This window comes from Agelaius tricolor, unplaced genomic scaffold (genome assembly GCF_023055355.1).
Source record: "Agelaius tricolor isolate 1412-34295 unplaced genomic scaffold, bAgeTri1.0.p SCAF_25, whole genome shotgun sequence".
Taxonomy (NCBI): domain Eukaryota; kingdom Metazoa; phylum Chordata; class Aves; order Passeriformes; family Icteridae; genus Agelaius; species Agelaius tricolor.
This window is the reverse complement of record NW_027269285.1, coordinates 7,780,880-7,798,555: the sequence shown is the minus strand read 5'-3', so window position 1 is coordinate 7,798,555 and position 17,676 is coordinate 7,780,880. Positions and strand designations below refer to the sequence as shown.

General features: G+C 44.7%; 1 protein-coding gene across 2 annotated transcripts; it reads right to left on the bottom strand.

Annotated features, from left to right (window-relative positions):
* Positions 1-2,245: 2,245 nt before the first annotated feature.
* EIF4H (eukaryotic translation initiation factor 4H) lies at positions 2,246-17,676 on the bottom strand. 2 transcript variants are annotated; one of them, XM_071448142.1, is made up of 7 exons: positions 17,518-17,676; positions 12,000-12,181; positions 11,005-11,069; positions 10,797-10,896; positions 10,062-10,127; positions 8,033-8,191; positions 2,246-7,909 (listed from the first exon to the last, which is right to left on the bottom strand). In XM_071448142.1, exons 1-7 carry the CDS (start codon positions 17,574-17,576, stop codon positions 7,773-7,775), a joined length of 768 nt encoding a protein of 255 aa, XP_071304243.1. In that variant the 5' UTR covers positions 17,577-17,676; the 3' UTR covers positions 2,246-7,772. The 2 variants fall into 2 exon arrangements, with proteins under 2 accessions (XP_071304243.1, XP_071304244.1); XM_071448143.1 differs by lacking the exon at positions 10,062-10,127.

Below are 17,676 nucleotides of genomic sequence, written 5' to 3'. Positions count from 1 at the left end.
GTTCAGTAAAGGGAAATTTCGTTATATTTAAATTAGGGCAGCCACCTACACCCAGCTCTCTGTGCAAGAAGGTGACTCTTCATCAAAAAAATTATTAAGGAGCCAAGAGGTTACGATTTTTGCAACTCTGGGATGAAATCTGGCTATCAAACTTTCAGAGGAAACGTTGCTTCAATAAGATAATTATCCACTGTATGTGCAAATAGACTTTCTGTCTTCCAATTCTAACCTGAGATGCAAAAATAATGCACATTCCAGAGCCATTCCCAGACAAAATCTGGCTGCTGAAGCCTATCTTGAAATCAGTATAGTCTGAACCAAAGATATAAAGAGGCAGACTCAGCTTTTAATTTCTCACATGGTTTCTGGGTGGTCTCTGTGTAAAGGACATTGCAAAATGTGAAATGTTTTTTTCACTGCCAAAAGAGTTGTTACAAAATTGGTATTTCTAGCAGAGGTCTTAGCAATTATAGTTTATTAACAGCTTTCTAGCAGGGTTTTTATATGTTCACACATAAGCTGACAACAGAAGTTTTGCAAAAGAGTTCTTTATAGCAGAACTGATACTGAAAATATGCTGGAGACATTTAAAGTTCATCTTTTGTACCCAAAATCATTTTCATCAGGAAGAGCCACTGCTAAAAGGTGCCACATATTTGTTTACAGTTTCTCTGGTGGGTCTCAGCTCCAAGTGAGCCTCAGTGCTGTGGTGTGGACATTGTCCTGGCTGCCTTGGGCTGCACCTGGGGTTGGTCCCCAAATGTCCCCTGAGGGACCACTCAGCCTCTCCAGGGCAGGCAGAAGCTGCTCCTGTGCCCAAGCAGTGGCACAGCAGGGTCACCCCAGGGTGATGCAACAGCCCTTGGGCAGAGAGGTGCCCTTGCAAGGCACCAGTCCTCTGGAGAGGCCAATAACCCTGGTTGGAGGGTGATTACTGCAGCAGCCCACGCCTCGGTGTGGATCCCATCTCCCTCATTCACATTTCTCCCAAGAAGGGCTGCCTGTACAGGTTTAGGGTGAGTCCTCACCCCAAACACTTCCCAGCACAGCCGCAGGTTCTGCTCTTCATGAGGCCAGGCCAACTCTCCTCCAACACACACAAAATGGTCAAACCCAGCTTGGGAAACCAGGCTCTACCCTCCTGAAACCCCTCTGCCTCATCCAGCCCTGCTGCTGGAAACAAGTTCTGATTTGACAAAAGGAGCAGCATGTTTTCACCAACTGCAATAAGTTATAGAAACACCACATTGTAATCTCACCATTTGTGTTCTTTTCAAAGCTCACCCATTTCAACTTGGGTTTGTTTTCCCCCCTATAACAAAGTTCCCACTCCTTCAGGAAGGTTCACCAGTTAACCTAATCCACTTTTTCACCTTTTGATAGAAAGCTGACAAGCTGCAGAGAGATCTCTTGGGTCTGGAAAACTCATCAGAACCCATCTTCTACTGGGCTCAGCTTACCTGGCCCTGGGAAGCCAAATGTCCTGAGAGCTGATCTACATTCTTTCAAATAAAGGTGAGGGCTGCTCAAAGACCACCTGACTTTGCTTGAATCAGCTGTTGTGACTAACACTGATCAAAAATCAGTAGTGAAACAAGGACTGGAAAACAAGGCATCATCCAAACCCCTTCTTCTGCACAAACACACCCAAGCTGGAAGGTTTGAGAAAGCTCCAACATGTTTTTTAAGCTCCAACAGGCTCCAAGCTCACCAGCCTTGCAAGCCAAGCATTGCTGTGCACCAGCATCCAGCCCCTCTTGCTCTGGGACAGAAGGAGCTTGTGTCTCATCCCAGCCACTAACTGGGATTACAGTGCATTTCATTTGTTTAGCAGCATTTTCACAGCAGCTCAACTCAAGCCACATCTTGGAGGAAATTTTTTGCTGTGCTGAAGTGGTGCTGGATGGTTTTGTATTCACCAAGAAACTTTTCTCCCTGCTGGAGTGGAATGAGCTGTTCCCAGGCAAAGGGGAAGTGCTGCCTCCTCCCCTGCCCCAGCTGCACGTGTGCTCTCTCTGAGCTGAAACTGAAAGTGGCTCCGTTCCTGCTGAAGGAAAATAAATGCTGCTACCCAGTGGAAAGTCATCTCACAGCCAGGATGCCTGGGTGCTTCACAAAACTTTGGCCAAGCAAACTTTGCAAAGAGTAATCCCAAACATCCCTCTGGTACAAAGCTTCCCTTTCTTATCCTGCTGAGTTCATCCTTGTGGACACAATAATCCTTAAATTTGAAGACAAAAACCTAGAAGGTTTGAATGCTTTTATTTGAATTTTTATACAGCAATACAAATTATACAGATTTGTTACAGTACAGATTTTGCAGGGGTTTATAGAGGTACTTTGTGAGTTTTTGGTTTATTTAAAAGAAAGAGGCAGATCTCGGGAGCACGGTGACATGAACAAAACAATCTCGTGGTAGGAGGCAAATCCTGACCACAGGGAACACTAACCTGGCTGAAACCTACTGGGCAGAAAGGTGGTGGTAGCATTCCCAGCACTAACATCCCAAAAACATCAACCCTGGGATACTCTAGAGCTTTACACAGGAATTGGTGAGCACACAGGTAAGAGGGTTGTTCCTGTAACAGTGCTGAAAGTCCTCGAAGCCCTTGGATGCACTTTGCTGCAGAGGGGACAGAAATGAGGGAAACTGATGTCACACTGAACCTGCTGCTGAGCAGGTGATGGCACAGAAGAACAGAGTTGGAAAAGGGAACCAGAAAATGCTTCAGATTTAGTCAAACAGGTACAGTGAGATGAGGAACACAATTTCAGATCTAATAATGCTGACACCACGTGCCCACCGAGACACCACCAGAACCTAATGGCTCGTGTCTTGTGTCCCCCTTGGCTTCCTGGGAGCACACACAGGAGAACAGCAGAGCTTCCCTGCAGGCCCTAATGCACAGGAGAGGGGCTGAACATAGAATGCCATCAAGGTATTGCTATTACTAATGTGCATCAGGCTTCAGAGTCAAGTGTCTGGCACTGAAGGATTAAAGCCTTTCAGCAAGCAGGGTCAAAAATATGATTACACCATCCTAAATGCTTCTATTCAGTTTGGTTTAATACTGCTACAGCAATTGCTATCACAAACAACAGAATAAATTACAGATTATATAAATAAAATGTATGCACCAAATAAAAGATGTCTCTCTGCCACTTATAATATACTTTGTTCTGCAGTGGGTAAGAGACATTTGAGAGGAAGGAGATGAGAAAATTCCACTCTCAGCTAGAAATCAAATTCTTTTTCAGTCACAGAAACTGCCCTTTCTAAAAATTTAAGACAAGCAACACCAACTAAATTGCATCCCGAGAATCCATCCCAGGGAAGCCCTTGAGAAGTACAAAGGTAACTGGATATTCTACACTAGAATATGCTGGAATAGGCAAGCAGTCCCTTTCCTGCAGAGCCTTTGCACTCCACTGGTAGTGAAACACAAACCATCAGAATGTAAAACATCAACTTAACACAGATTTCAAGATGCTCAGTGTTAACAGCTCCTCTCCCCTGCTCTTGCTGTGAGTGCAAATAACCACCAGACAGCTTCTGTGCACAGAGAGGGGATGGGGTTGGCACAGAAAACCTGTGACTGTGCCTTGGAGCCACCTGACACACAGAGCCTGTGTCCAGAACACACCCAGGGGAACAGGGGGCTTCCAGCAAAGTCACTCCAAGCAGATTTGTCCAAAGCAGGCAGCAGGACAAGGGCTGCTCTGCAAGCTGCAACATGCCAGCACTCTCTGGTTGAAGAGGTTGCACATATATTCCAAAATTTGCTGGCTTTAGTATTAAATCTTTCCTACAAAGAGGAAGGGTTGCAATATTACAGGATTTGCTCTAAAATTCTCACAGTTTTTGCAGCTTTCCTGAAGACAAGTCAGCAGCCAGTACTACAGGTAGCAAATGCTTCTACTAGACTATGTACTAAAGTCAGGATTGAAACTCTAACAGTGTTCTTAAGTTAGAAGTATCAGTATTATCCAAAACTGCCCTGAGACAGCAAGCTTGGCCACAATCATCATCAGCCCTGGGACACCTGGAGAAAATCAGAAATTCAGTCAGCACAGGAGATTCAGAGCAGACTGGTGAGCAAGTTGTTGCTGCTTTAGGAAGGTCAGTAAGCCACACTTGAGGGCACAAATTTAATGTGACTGTACCATCACCAGCCCATTACTGGAGTGTGTGAACACTCCTCCTTCTTCAGCCACCAGAACAACCCTGACAGCCACAAAGAGCACAAAGAGCCCCCTCAGAAGTTGCTCCAGGCTTGCACAGCCCAGTGAGTCAGCAACACACCCGTGCCAGCACTGGGTGCTGCCCTGAGGGCTGGGATGAGCTCTCCCAAGGGCATTCCTGGGCTCAGGAGCTCAGTGGGGGTTATTTTTTGCTGGTTGACAGCAGAGTTTTACAGCACATTAAATGCTACTGTCCACTGCTGCAGGGTCCAGCAGCTCTTCCAGACTCCCACCTTCCCCACTTGCAGCCAAACTGGAGTAACATGGCAAAGCACTTCTACAGTAGCAAAGCAAACTTGGCTTCAGTTCCAAAACCTGCCTGGTGCCTTCCTGCCTTCAGTTTTGTTTATTTTTCTAAGTTTAAGCTGGAAGAAAGCACTGCACAGCTACCAGAAATAACTCAGTGAGAGCATGAATAGCCACAAAGTGAATGATCCATTTGCTACACTGCTGGTACCTCCTCAGTCTGAGCTTTGCCATGCCAGGCTTAGCTTTAAGCAGCAGATAAAGTTAAGCACCACAGGTTAAACCTCTACAGCATTTCCTGGTAGGATGGGAAGAAAATAATCTTGCTTTCTGCTACAAAACTTAAATGCCACATCCATATATTTAATATAATTAACTGTTAAACAAAAACTGGTTTGATAAGCTTCTGTACAGGAAAATGTTCATCCACTGAATTTTTGAAGGAGGGAAAGAAAAAGGACTGGAGGAGTCTGACCCCGAGCCACATAGGAAGCACAGTGTGGAATGCTCCAAAGAAACCAGGCAATGCATGAATGTTTGCAAATGAAAAACTCCTGAAAAAAAAAGAAAGATGACACGATGATTTTGGATCAGGCTGCATTCACTAGTGGGGAACCCTTAACCAAAGCAGTATGAGCAGATACAGAAAAAGTCATCTGGAACTAAGATGACCCATTTGCCACCTCTCTCACTCATCAGGGATCCTTTTCCCCATGCAGTGATGAAATCCCTGCTTCCAGCAGCACCAGTTTGGCAGAGCAGCTGTGGGTAAGTGTGGCAAGAGCTGCAGGGGACCAGCTCTCACCCAGCCCTGCTCTTCCACCCTCCTGAGGGTGACAGGCAGGACAGGCAGGGGCTGCCACACCCAGCCCCAGCCCAGGACTGGGACTCTGCTCAAGCTGAGCCAAGAGCAGCTCTAAAGAGAGGATGGACTGAGTAGCTGGAAGCAGGAACACTTTCCATCCTTTCAGGCTATGGAAAGCTGTAAAACCAGCAGGGAGGTCAGAGCTCATTTCCTCAATAAAAACACTGCTCTACCTCGTTCAGCTTCTCCTGCAGTGCATTAAAGCACAGCCACAGCCCCAGGGCAGCAGCCTCCTTAACCAGGAGGGCTCCTGGGAAATGGGGCAGCTGCAAAAGGCTGGAGGAAGTTGGCAGAACAGCAGCAGCTGATCCATTCACTGTCTCAGCACTCGCACTGGAAGGACACAGCCTGCCTGGTGCTGGCACAGGGCAGCAGCACCCACCTGGAGGAGCACAGCCTGGGCAGCTGCAGACCTGCACTCTGCAGGAATTCCAAATCCCACCTGGCAGCCTTAGCAATGCACTCAAGTGACACTGAAGTCACAGGACAAAGAAGTTGGGCTCATTTCCACCCATAATTAATTTTTACTTCACTGTTCCAGCACTCTTTAGATTAGATTCCTCCCCTTTATCTTTTCCTCTTCCCCCCCTTATTTTGTATCAGAATGGGACAAATTAACACAATATTTGAAAACTCAGGGGGGGAAAAACATGGTAGAGTAGACTCAAATAAAGACCAATGTTAAATATTACTTAATGTTTTCTTTTATTTAAAAGATCATTCACAAAATACCATATCCATAAATTTATTTTGTTATGAAGCAGAATGTGCTAAGTGTTTGGAATTCTTTTTTTTTTCCTTTGTTTTTACATTTAAAAGTCAACTGTCTTGACTAGAAGTGAGTTTTTTTTTATATGGGAATTTGTTCTTAAAATCTTTTCCACATTGAAGATGTAAATAGATCAATTATTGGTTTGGAATACAACCACACAAATGCATGTCTGTCTTAAATTAAGTATTAGTGTTAGACAAATGGTTCTTATCTCAGAAGCAGATTAAGTGAAAGGCAGAAAGAAGGAAAGAATAGTTCTGTAAATTGCTGGGACTCTGACTTACAGTGGGAACCTTAGGGAAGAAATTCATCACTAGCAGTGGTGCTGGTAGTGGGGCAGCCGTGCTTCCAACCTCCTCTTGTAAGTACTCTGGGGTGCTGGCTGGTTTATCTGAAGGCTCTCAGCACTGGCAATGGGGGCCCAAGCTTTTCCCATACACTGGACATGTCCAAACTTCAGTGTGGTAGAACCAGGTTTTGGTTTTAAAAATTAATGATCTCTCCTTTTGCTTCAGCCTCCCCTCCCTCCTCCCACACAACACTGACAAGAAACATTTCAAGGGAAGAGAGGTGTAGTAACAAGAGATGCTTTTTACCCCAACTTCTACACGAGAATCTATAGCAGAAAGATTTCTAATCTGCCCATTTTCAAGGTATTCTGAAAGCTGAGGTCCTAGAACTGTACCCAGCTGGGCAAAGAAATACAGGGGATAGTGACGATCAAATACTGCATGGCAAAGTATACACTCCTTCAACAAAAATAAAAAAGTCAATTTTATTTGTAGAAACTTCATTTAAAAATTTACCAAACATGTAAAACCCAAAAAAGTAAGCAGAAAGAGCCAGTGAGCAGTTGTGCTCAAACAGGCATGGCTTTGCAGCACTAACCTTGAGCTCAGAGTTGTAGTAGCATCATACCATTTGGAAGTCAAGAGCCAGCAGGAAGAGGCTGCTGGCAGAGGCTTTATCCATACTGATTCCACCAGCTCTTCACCAGGCTTGCCAGGCAAGGCATCCATTAAATTGATCCCTCCTGGCAACCCATGTGAAAGGGCAGCTGCCCCCCTTAGTTTCATAAGGGGCTCTGCTGTGAACAGTGACTATCACCAATTGTCATAAATGGTATTTCACTACTTGGTTAGAACTGTAAATTTCTGTTCAACTCATCTGGACTCTTCAGTTTTCCTCTTCAGAGCCACAGCAATACAGAACGAGACATGCAAGTCAGAAGAGGAACACTGAGGAAGTAAAAGGAAACAATACAGGGAAATAACTAAGTCTAACCTGTGCTTCTAAAGTAAAACAAACCCAGAAAGGAAGAAGTGAAGCAGCACCTTTGTCCAGAGACCTCCACACTTGTGGAAGCAGCCACACTGCCTTATCTACTGGCAACTGTGCTGCTTGGAAGGAAACAGAAGAGGGAAACTCAGCACAAAGCAGGCACTAGATACAGCAAAGCCAAGAACGTACTAAAAACCACTTGTTAACAGCTGACATGCATTCACAAGCTCTGTGTTTTCGGTTTCAAAGAGGACAAATACCAGATGGCAGGAATGGTAAACTGCAGGGTTGACATTCCAGCAGAGCTAGTCACTCTGTACTGTCTTGCTTTTTCTCCCGCCTCCCCATTCCCTCTCAACCCCAAACTCAGTCGTGTTCTTTTACTACTTCCTCCCGGGGCTTGGCTCCTCCGAAGATGGCAGAGTTTGGATTGGCTACTTGATTGAGGGGAGTATCGACTGTTCGAGGTTTGAGCTGGAGCCGGGGTCGCTGTGCTCGCTCCTCTGCAAGGGAAAACATTGCACTTGTGAGATCAGCCTGGGAAGGGCAGGAGCTTCAACTGACAACAAAACCAGGAGTCTCCTTTGAGGAGGAAGAGCAAGGCACCACTAAAGGGAGGAGTTTACCTTCTGTTGGCTCTCTGAAGTCCATGGAAGAGCCACGGAGGGGAGGCCCATCTCTGAAGCGACCAGTGCCACCGCTCCCCATGGAGGCACCTGGCGGCCGCCGGTCTCCAGGGCGGGTTCCTCTCCCCCGACCTCCCAGGAAGTCATCATCTTTGAATCCTGAAGATGGAAGACAGTGAATTTAAAGAGCACCTTTTGCAATGTATTTAATCTAGATTTATCTGGATGACTGGAAAACCTTGCTAGTCACCGCTGTCAGTCCAAGGTGGTTCACTGAGAGCCTTTGTCTGCAGACAGATTGTTTCACAGAGCTCTAGCACCTTCTGGAGGAGCTGTTCAGTTCCATTTGAAACCAAGGACACTATGCCAAGTTCAGAAAGTGCTTTATCCACTTAGAGGTTTATTGGTGTGTTGGAGAGTGGGTCAAGTAAGTTTAAAATATGAACCTTGGCTGCAACTTGAGGTTGTTAACAACATTAGTTGAGTTGAGAGACAGCACTACAGAGTAGTACTCAGACAGTACTCAGAGTACTTCCATAGCCAGATCATCACACTGGCTACAGCCCTAGCAGGAAATCCACAGGAGCAAACTGGAAAATAGCTGGGGAGTAGTGAAATGCACTTATAAAACAGAGTAAAGCCCCAGGGTTGCTTAGCTGTACTATAAACTGGCCAGGCATTTACTAAATTAAAGAGCTGGGGAAAAAATAAAATATAATTAAAAAAAACCCCCAGACTTTAAACTGACTGCATTTCTTCAGTTTATGTATCACAAAAAAGAAGTAAATCAAGAACTATCTGTCACTGACCAGAGTTCCAGTCTGTACCAGTGATTACCCTTGAGTATCTGTCCAAGCCCCCACTGCCTGGGAGTGGGAGGAGAATACTTCAGGCTATCAGCATACAGAATACACTCAGATTTTCAGAAGCTGCCTGGAAGAGAAAGTTGTTTGGTTCCCAAATGAGATTTTCCTTTCCACTTCAGTATTTGGTGGAGTTGCAGAGCTGTCCCTTACTTACTTCAGTGCCAAACAAGCCATCTTTAAAGATTTGATCTAGAGCAAGGCTGTACAACCTGAGAAGAAAAGCTTTTGTAGCAGCTAAGACTGAAATGCTAAACTTTTGGCTCACGAATCACTCATCCAGCATTTAACAGGCTGAAATGCATCCACATTTGGAGAAGCTGCCAAGGAAGGTATGAAGCTGTGACACAGAATGCTTAGCTCCAAAGGCAGGTTAAGCACAGCACTGCAGCAAGCTCCTCTCTCCAGCACCATGCTCCAATCCATGCTGGGGACAAGGGCACACTTTGCTTCTCCTGCATCCTTCATTCCACTCACGCAGAGACCAGACATTGCAAAGTTGTACTTGCCAACATCTCTCCATCAGAAAATGGACCAAACCCATGAGTTCAGAGGACAAAAGCAATTGTGTAATGCCACCCTGCATTCTAATAGCTGGAACTGACTGGAAGTTAAGAGCAAACCCAGTGGCTCTGTCACTGCCTCCACTCAGCAAGCTCAGTCCCTTGCTGCAGCTGCATTACCAAAACAGGTCTGAAAGCTCAGGAACATTTTGCATTTACAAGTGCTTTGGAACACTAATCTGACTTTGGAGAAGTCAGTTACTTCAGGGACACACATATAATGACATCATATCTCCTTGAGAAGATGAAAGCCTCTGCTCTGACAGAATATCAGCCTTCCTGCATGATCTGTCTGTTTCTGCTACTATTCAGAAATTTACTTAGTTGTGTGCTTGATAAATGCTTAAAACAGTCACTCATAGGCTACACCTGGACAAGAATTCTGTCATTTATGGCCATTTCATAGAATCTTCTATGGAGACATTATTCTATTTGCTCTCAAGGCAACAGAAGATTCCCCATGAGGAATCTCATCACAGCTGCAGGATGTCCAAAGTTGGTACATACAGAATATTCAATCAAACCAGTCATGGTGACAAATGAAAATGAGAACATTTCAGTGCCTTTTAGGCTTCCTTTCTGTATAAGTGTTAATACTGATACCAGAATTGAAGTCATCTCTGGAATCCCATCCACCTCCTCTGGATTCTCTGGAACCTCCTCCCATTCCTAGGAAAAAAGCCACAATTGTGTTCAAGTCTGAAGCTGTGGGAAAGACTGAGCAAGGGAATACCAAACCAATGTTTCAGTCTTTCAATATTCAAAGTTATGCTGCTGGAAAATCCTTTTCTTTTGGTACAACCAAGTTCCATTGCACAGGAACAAACAAGTCAGTTTAAGTTAACCAAGAAGGAGTGGCCAGAAAAGTTTCTTTAGTACACATTGAGTGGAAACCTCTGGTGAGTCTGATTCAACCAACCTTCAACTACAGGCAAGAATGTTTTTACACTGGAACAAGAGACATACTCCAAAATTAGCTCTTGTCTACATGTGCTTACTCACTTTTCATACATCATCATAAAATAGTAGCAGATCAGACTGTTGGGCTTATGACTGTCCTCTGCAAGACACAACACATTAGGAGGGGTATTGGTCTCACTTCCTGGGTTAGGAGTGACAACACATCCAGCCTTTGGACACAAAGCACAGCTAAATTTCAGACACTTCAGGAGCGGCAGCAGCAGCTGGTTAGAAACACATACATATTTACATACAAAATTTCACTTTTCAATATCATCTTCATGTTCACTTGCATGCCTTGTCTCAGCATTAGTCAGCACCAGAAGCCATAACTACAACCATCATATTTAAGAAGCTACTTAGAAAAATGGAAGTCACCTCTGTCATCAGGCCCGCCACCTTTTCTGAAGCCAAAGCCACCTTTATCCTGTTTCCTGCCTTCTGCTATGTCCACTCGGAGTGACCGGTCACCCAAAAGCTGTTAAATCAAGGGGAGAGTCTGTTCAGGATGTATCAAAAGGGCTGCCAAAGAGTGAGAGACTTCTGCTTGTCTTGGATTTCACAAATTAATTGCAAGTGTACTTACTGCACCATCGTATGTAAGAGCTTCCTTGAGTGACTCCACCTCATCGAACTCTACGTAACAAAATCCTGTAAGAAACAAATCTCAAGTTAACAGTGCTTTAAAAGGCCTCTGTGAGAGGTTACTCCTCCTGCATGCCTGCTAATGCTTCCTTCTCTTTTAAACATGAGTTGTGATGAGCACTTACAAGATGCACATGGCTCAGAAACCAATCATCATCAACAATGAACACATTTACCTGCATCTGTTAATGATGGGGCAAATCCTGAAACAGACCTCTGGGCACTCAGTGAATGCCAAGAGCCTAATTCTCTTTTTCACAGAGTTCTCATTATAGATTAGCTCTGATCTATGCCTTCAGACAGCTATTCAGCTGAATATTGACACTTCATTCCTAGAGTTTTTAAACAATAAATTTAAATACCTATGTGGTCAGCAGTGTGATTTTGTGTCATCACATCATTTAGTGGATTTACTCCTTTTCAAAGGCCCTCTGTTATCCAAGGTAAGCCTTTTCCATCCCTCAAAGTAACTCACAAATATAGTCCATTTTCTCCAAACAATTCCCATAGCAGTTGAATTTGCATCCTCTAAAACAACTGCCTGAATGAGTTATCTACTTGCCTTTTCTCCCTGTCTACTAAAAAAAGACAAGAGCTGGAGCAATGAGAATCTTCTGATGTAAAAGAATTAAATCCTATGACCTTAAGTATTGAGTAAGTGGGTCAGCTCCGGTAGAATTCATACCAGACAAGGTTTGAGAAAGTTCTGTTATGTCAGTGCAAATATTGACTCCTCACTCAGGTTACTCTGTATCTCTGGATGATGAAACAGTGACTCTCATTCAAATGATACACTTACACATTATCAGTGAATAAGAAAACATGCGTAAGTCAACATAAAAGCAGAAAACTGTGCTTTAGACTGAAATTCCCTTTCAAAGTGACTTTTTTTCCTACTAATTTTTCATCTACCTCCAAAGAGCTCTGAACACTCACCTTTAAATTTGTCTGTTTCCTTGTCTCTGACTAGTCGTACGCTCCTTATGCTGAGATCCTTGAAAATGGCATCTATGTCTCCTTGGACAGTGTTGAAGGGCAGATTTCCCACATAAGCTGTGAAAGGGGGTTCTGTTGGCAGCTCTTTATTTCTGCGGGAACCAAGGCCACCTCCACGAGACCTGTTGGGAAAAGCACGGTGCCTCTGGAGCTGCACAGCACAGCTGCTCCTTGCTGCAGCCCTGGCCCTGCCCAGCTGCTGGGTTTAGCTGCAAGCCCATTTTCCCACAGCTCTGCTCAGTTTTTCTGTCCTTCTGCCTGTAGCTGCCACCTGAAGTGCTGCTCAACTCCTTTCCAGTATTACCTGATGCAGTACTGCAGTGGGAAATGAACACGTTACCAAGTGAATTCATTAATGAAGTGATGAATGAACTTTTTAACCCACAATTCATTAAGGAAAGCAACCTAAGGTTACCTCTAATGTCCCCTGCTCAAAAACATTACCTCTAAAACACCCCATCTTGGAATTGATGTTAAGAGTAATTTATGGCAATGAAGAAATACTTGTATGGCACAGGTTTGTTAGCTTATCTGGAAATTAGGCTGGATCCAATGCTTTTAACTAAAGAGTATATTATCCACACCCACTCCACAACAACCCAAATTATCTCAGCAACATTTAACTTAAGAGAAACACCTTCCCCTAATCTGAAGCTGTGGCCATAATTGTTGAATATCTGGACTGGAATGTTTTGAACTGAACACAAAATAAATTTGGTTGAACAAGGGGTTCTGAGGCAGAAAAAAAATCACATGCTCTGTGGATGCTTACTCCTTTTGTCTTGTGAATTACAGAGGTAAACTGGGTGCTCTTTTCCTGTGTTGTCCCTCAGTACCAGTGAAACTCTTGGCACTGTGTGCTGAGGAACTAAATGGTACCAGCTAAATTCTTTACTAATGTAACACATCTGTGTGAACTTCCTGCAGAGCCCAATCTTCAGAAGCCAACTTGGAATTTCTGTACAGAGAGCAAGGTACATACAAGGCAACCTGAGGTCAAAGCTTCTAGACTTGTAGACTATAGGATTCCACTGGTTCCAACACCATTTGTCCAACATAAGCAACCTCTGACCTTTACCTGAAATATCTACTTATTACTCTGTCCATCTTCCCTTTATCACCTCCCTTCTACTGGGCTTTGCTTGTGTCTGTTCCCTTTCCCTGAGGCTCCCCATGCATTTAAAACCACGGTGGAACACAACCTGTACCAAAGCAGGATTTGCCAATCTGACATGGACCAATTAAATAGCTGCAGAGTCCTTCCTAAAATCCAGAAGGTCAAATAATTTTATCATTTCCTTTTATTCTGGCTGGTTGAATGCAGTCAAAAAAATCCATTGGGCAAGCAAGGTCCTTGACAGTATTTTTTTCATTCAAGAATAAATATTTTACTACTAATGAATCAGATAATACATTAAGCTTGAATAAGATTCCTTAGCTCTCTAGGTGAGCCTGTCATTTGTGCCTTATTTAGCAGCTCCATGCAAGAATCATTTGTCACCAACACTATCAACATGCTGCTAAATCTACTTGAACCACAATCTACATATCTTTAATTAGCGTCCACCCAGGTTTGCATTTTAGCATTTCTGACAATATTCCTCATCTGCCTTTGTCTCATTAACAAGTCAAAAACATACTGGAGAAGTAAAGCTGTAATAGTTTTAAATTACTTTAGTCAGAAGGCTGAGTTTTAAGGAAGAACTCCAAGAAAGCAGAGTTGCTGTTCTAAATAATCCCAAAATACATAGAATCAGTTCCATGCCTTTGTCCTCATTTATCATTTACAGCATTAGGAACAGCTATTAACATACCATACATTTAACTTGCATCCAAGAAAGAAAATCTTCATGTTTACGTCCTCCAGGAAGATCAGAATTGAGTTCCAAAGGAGCATTCTCTCCTTGTAGAGATGCTCAGGACATTCCCTGAGCTGCCAGTCACCTAAAAAACCAGCCTGGAGTTGAGTCCATGGCCAGACCAACAAGGTGTCAGGACAGCTGCAAAGAGCACTTTGCCAACTAGGAATGAGAAGGGGAACAAGGGCTGGAACTACCACTTCCATCAGCTCCATCTGAGCCACTTCTAAAACCACATTCTCAATCCCCAAAAGGATTTTCTGTGCTACAGACAAATCTCCTTTCTACCATGGGCTGCATGTGTGGAAATCCATGCCCTATTGTGCAATCCAGACTGATTTTAAAGCCAGAAAATTAAATAGGCTTCTCCAATTTGATATTAAGACTTTGGTTATCAAATATATAACTATACCTTTGGTATTTAGTTTCCATTTGAAGAACAGGCATGGTCAATAACTGAGTTTCAAACCAAGTTTCTTATGGAACTCAGGTACAGCAACAGAAAAAGAAACTGTTTCTGTACTTCCCTACATTTTTTCCAACACTGAAACAGTAAAATAAAAGAAAAGGGCTGACTTCAGTAACTAAACAATGAGATTGGAAGAAGATTCTCTCATTTGCAACAAAGTAGGACAAAAGTAAAAAAATAATTGAAAACACATCTGAATTAGGCAAATGATTGAATGAATATCTGCACTTCCCACTCTAAATTTCTGCTTAGACACAATTAGGTAATAATAATTATTATGTCATCTTACTGTGAGAATCTGAAAGACATGACTTGATTTCCTTGTCAGAAAACCAAAGCAGAAAGCTGAAGAGGAAAGCTTGCTTCTAACAACAGCCCCATAATTTAACTTTGGTGGGCTGAGTTAATTGCTTTGGCCATATTGGGTAGAAAACAACTCAACTCCCATTTTGCAGCTACTCTTTTGCAAAGTTCAGTTAGGTCTCCAGAAAAGATCAGCCAGAAGTTCAAAATGAAGGCTATTTTGAAAGCCAGTATGTGAGTTAAAGAGCCTTTCCCTAGAGATCAAAGCTCAAGATTTGCCTTTTGCACAGCACAGAGACAATGGCCTACCCTGGGTTTGACACCTGAGCTCTTCTGGGCAGCACAAGGATTAGCAGGGTGACAGTGCCAACCCCCCAGGACCACTACACCAAATTCAAACCCAATTTATTCCAGCAACCAGGACATGTCTGGAGTAAGTATCAGATGTTTTCAGCAAACTGCTTACCCAAGCCTAAAAATGAGGAGATACCTTTAATGCTAGATGGGTAAGACAGAGGATGCAAGCTGCCAGAAGCACAAGGACCAACTCCCATTTCCACTGAACTGTGCAGCACTCCAGCAGGTGAATCTGAACCTTTAGCAGGGTGCCCAGCATTTCAAGCCACACCTAAATAAACAGCCTGGCAGTGAGTTAGGAGTGGTAAACAGTCCCCTTCTTGCAACTCTGAGAAGCTCGACAGTTTCAGTTTCAACTAGGCCTTGGTATACTTACCTCCAGGTTTTTCTGTCACATTTTGGGCTCCAAAATACTTTCTAAAAAGCTTACAGTAAAGCTTTTGTCATTTATGTCAGCATCACAGTCTTCACCAGGAATAAAGTAACTTTTTAAAGTGATTTCATAATATCCCCTAATGTTATGATTCAGCTTTTAGTCAGTGCAGAACTGAACATCTCAGGTGTAGCAAATCCCATCTCATCACACCAGTCATATCTTGATGCTCTTCCACCATTATTTTGATGATTACAAGAAAGAGGCAGATAACTTCCATATGTCAGAACCTGTTGGGCACTGATTTCCCATCTGTCACACTGAAATCCTGTGCTCACTCACTATGTACACCAAAGGTTATGCAAAATGCAACTTCAACAAAAACTACTACACCTCAGTTGAAGTTATACTGTTCCTACAGTTTCTAGAGTGCCTAAAATGAGCAGGAGACACTTCAAATTAACGTGGGATTCTTTAAGCAGAACCTTCAAGAACAGTCATGTTTTCACTACACTTCATATATTACAGGACTTCATACAACGTACACAGAGAGTAAACTCTGAGTTAGCTATTAGTAACTTAATAGTGATAACGATAAATTAGATAGAAGTATACATTGGACTCTAATATTAGTAGTATCTGATGTTTAGAACTGCAGGTAAAAATTAGAGTAAGTACATTTTCTTACCTGTAAAGACATCTACTGATTTGCAGGATGCCTTTAGTTTACCAAGCAAGGATCCACATCTTCCCTGACAGCAAATTTCAGTTCTCTTACAGGAACCTGAATAATATTTTACCTGGCATTTTATTACTTCACAGAATATGCCTGCACTGACTAGATACAGTGTGCAGCAATATCTGAGTTTATAGAGTCAAGTATCACTTTAGGCTGCTGGCAAGGCTATTTTGTTACAGAATTTAAAAAAAATAACAGAAATGCGAGTGGCTACATCATCTGTTTGCTCTGGGACATCTCTGAATAAGACACAAAGGGTATCAGTGCATGAAAATCAGCTTGAAAAGCTTAAAGTGTCAGAGTCCTTCCAAAGACAAAAAAAACTTACTGCTGTTCTAACTCCAGCAGCTCCTCCCTGCTGCCTAAAGAGTCTGAAATGAAACCAAGTTATTTATCTAAGAGCAGAAAACGACACGAACACACTTTTGATCAGGAAATACACCCTGGAAGATTAGATTATACAGGAACACACTTGGGAAGATTTGCTCACAAAGAAGTTTATTCCACACATTTATACCTACTGTTTTATTTCAGAGAAACTTGTCACAGCACCAGCCTCCAGAAAAATCAACTCTTTGATTGCACCTTCCTAGCTTGATTTAACACAAACTTCTAATTACGGGTTATTGTCTCTGTAGCTCCTCCCCTAAACACTCTTCAGCAAAGAGACGAGACAAGCCCGATTCCTCAGGATCAGAGATTTGCAGTCAGCACCCGGAGCCCCGGATAACGCAGGACCGCGGCTGCCGGCGCTACTCGTGCGGAGCCACCACAAAGGGCTCCCATTTCCTCCCGCCGCAGGCACCACAACGCTGCCCGCTCCCGGGGGCGCCTCGTCCCGCCAGCACAGCGGCCTCGGGCCCCGCTCAGTCCTTCGGGGACGTTCCCTCCGCCCATCCCGGCCCCGCACAGCTCCTCTCGGCCTTCCTTGGCTCTGGCCCAGCACCTCCCTAAATCCCCCCTCCACTCGCCTCCGGGACGGCGGGAACAGCGACACCCCCTTCCTCCCGCCCCTTCCCGGCGCTCCCGAGCCGCCCGGGCCCGGATCCTGCGGCGCCGGCCGGAGCAGCGCGGGCACGGCCAGGACCCCCCAGGAGCGCAGCCCCCGCCTCAGCGCACAAAGCGGGGCAGCGGAAGGGCACCCCCCGCCCCGTGGGACGGCGGGCGGGGGGCAGAACGAGCCCAAACAGTTCCCAGAGGCGGCGCTCCCGTCCCGCAACCCCCGCCCGCCATCCCCGCCGAGCGGAGCAGGCCGGGCCCCGCGGCCGCGCCCCGGCCTCGCGCGGCCGGGTCCGCTGCTCCCCGCTGCCGTCCCAGCTACCGGGGGAGCCCCGAGCGCTGCCCCCGGCCCCGCTCACCCGCGGCCGCCGCCGAAGCTGCTGTAGGCCCGGTCGTCGTAGGGATCGAAATCCGCCATCGCCGCCGCGGCCTCGTCCCCGTGCGAGCGTGACAGGACCGCGCCCGAGGACCCCGCAACGCTTATATACGGCGGCGCGCGGGCCGGGGCTGCCCCGCGC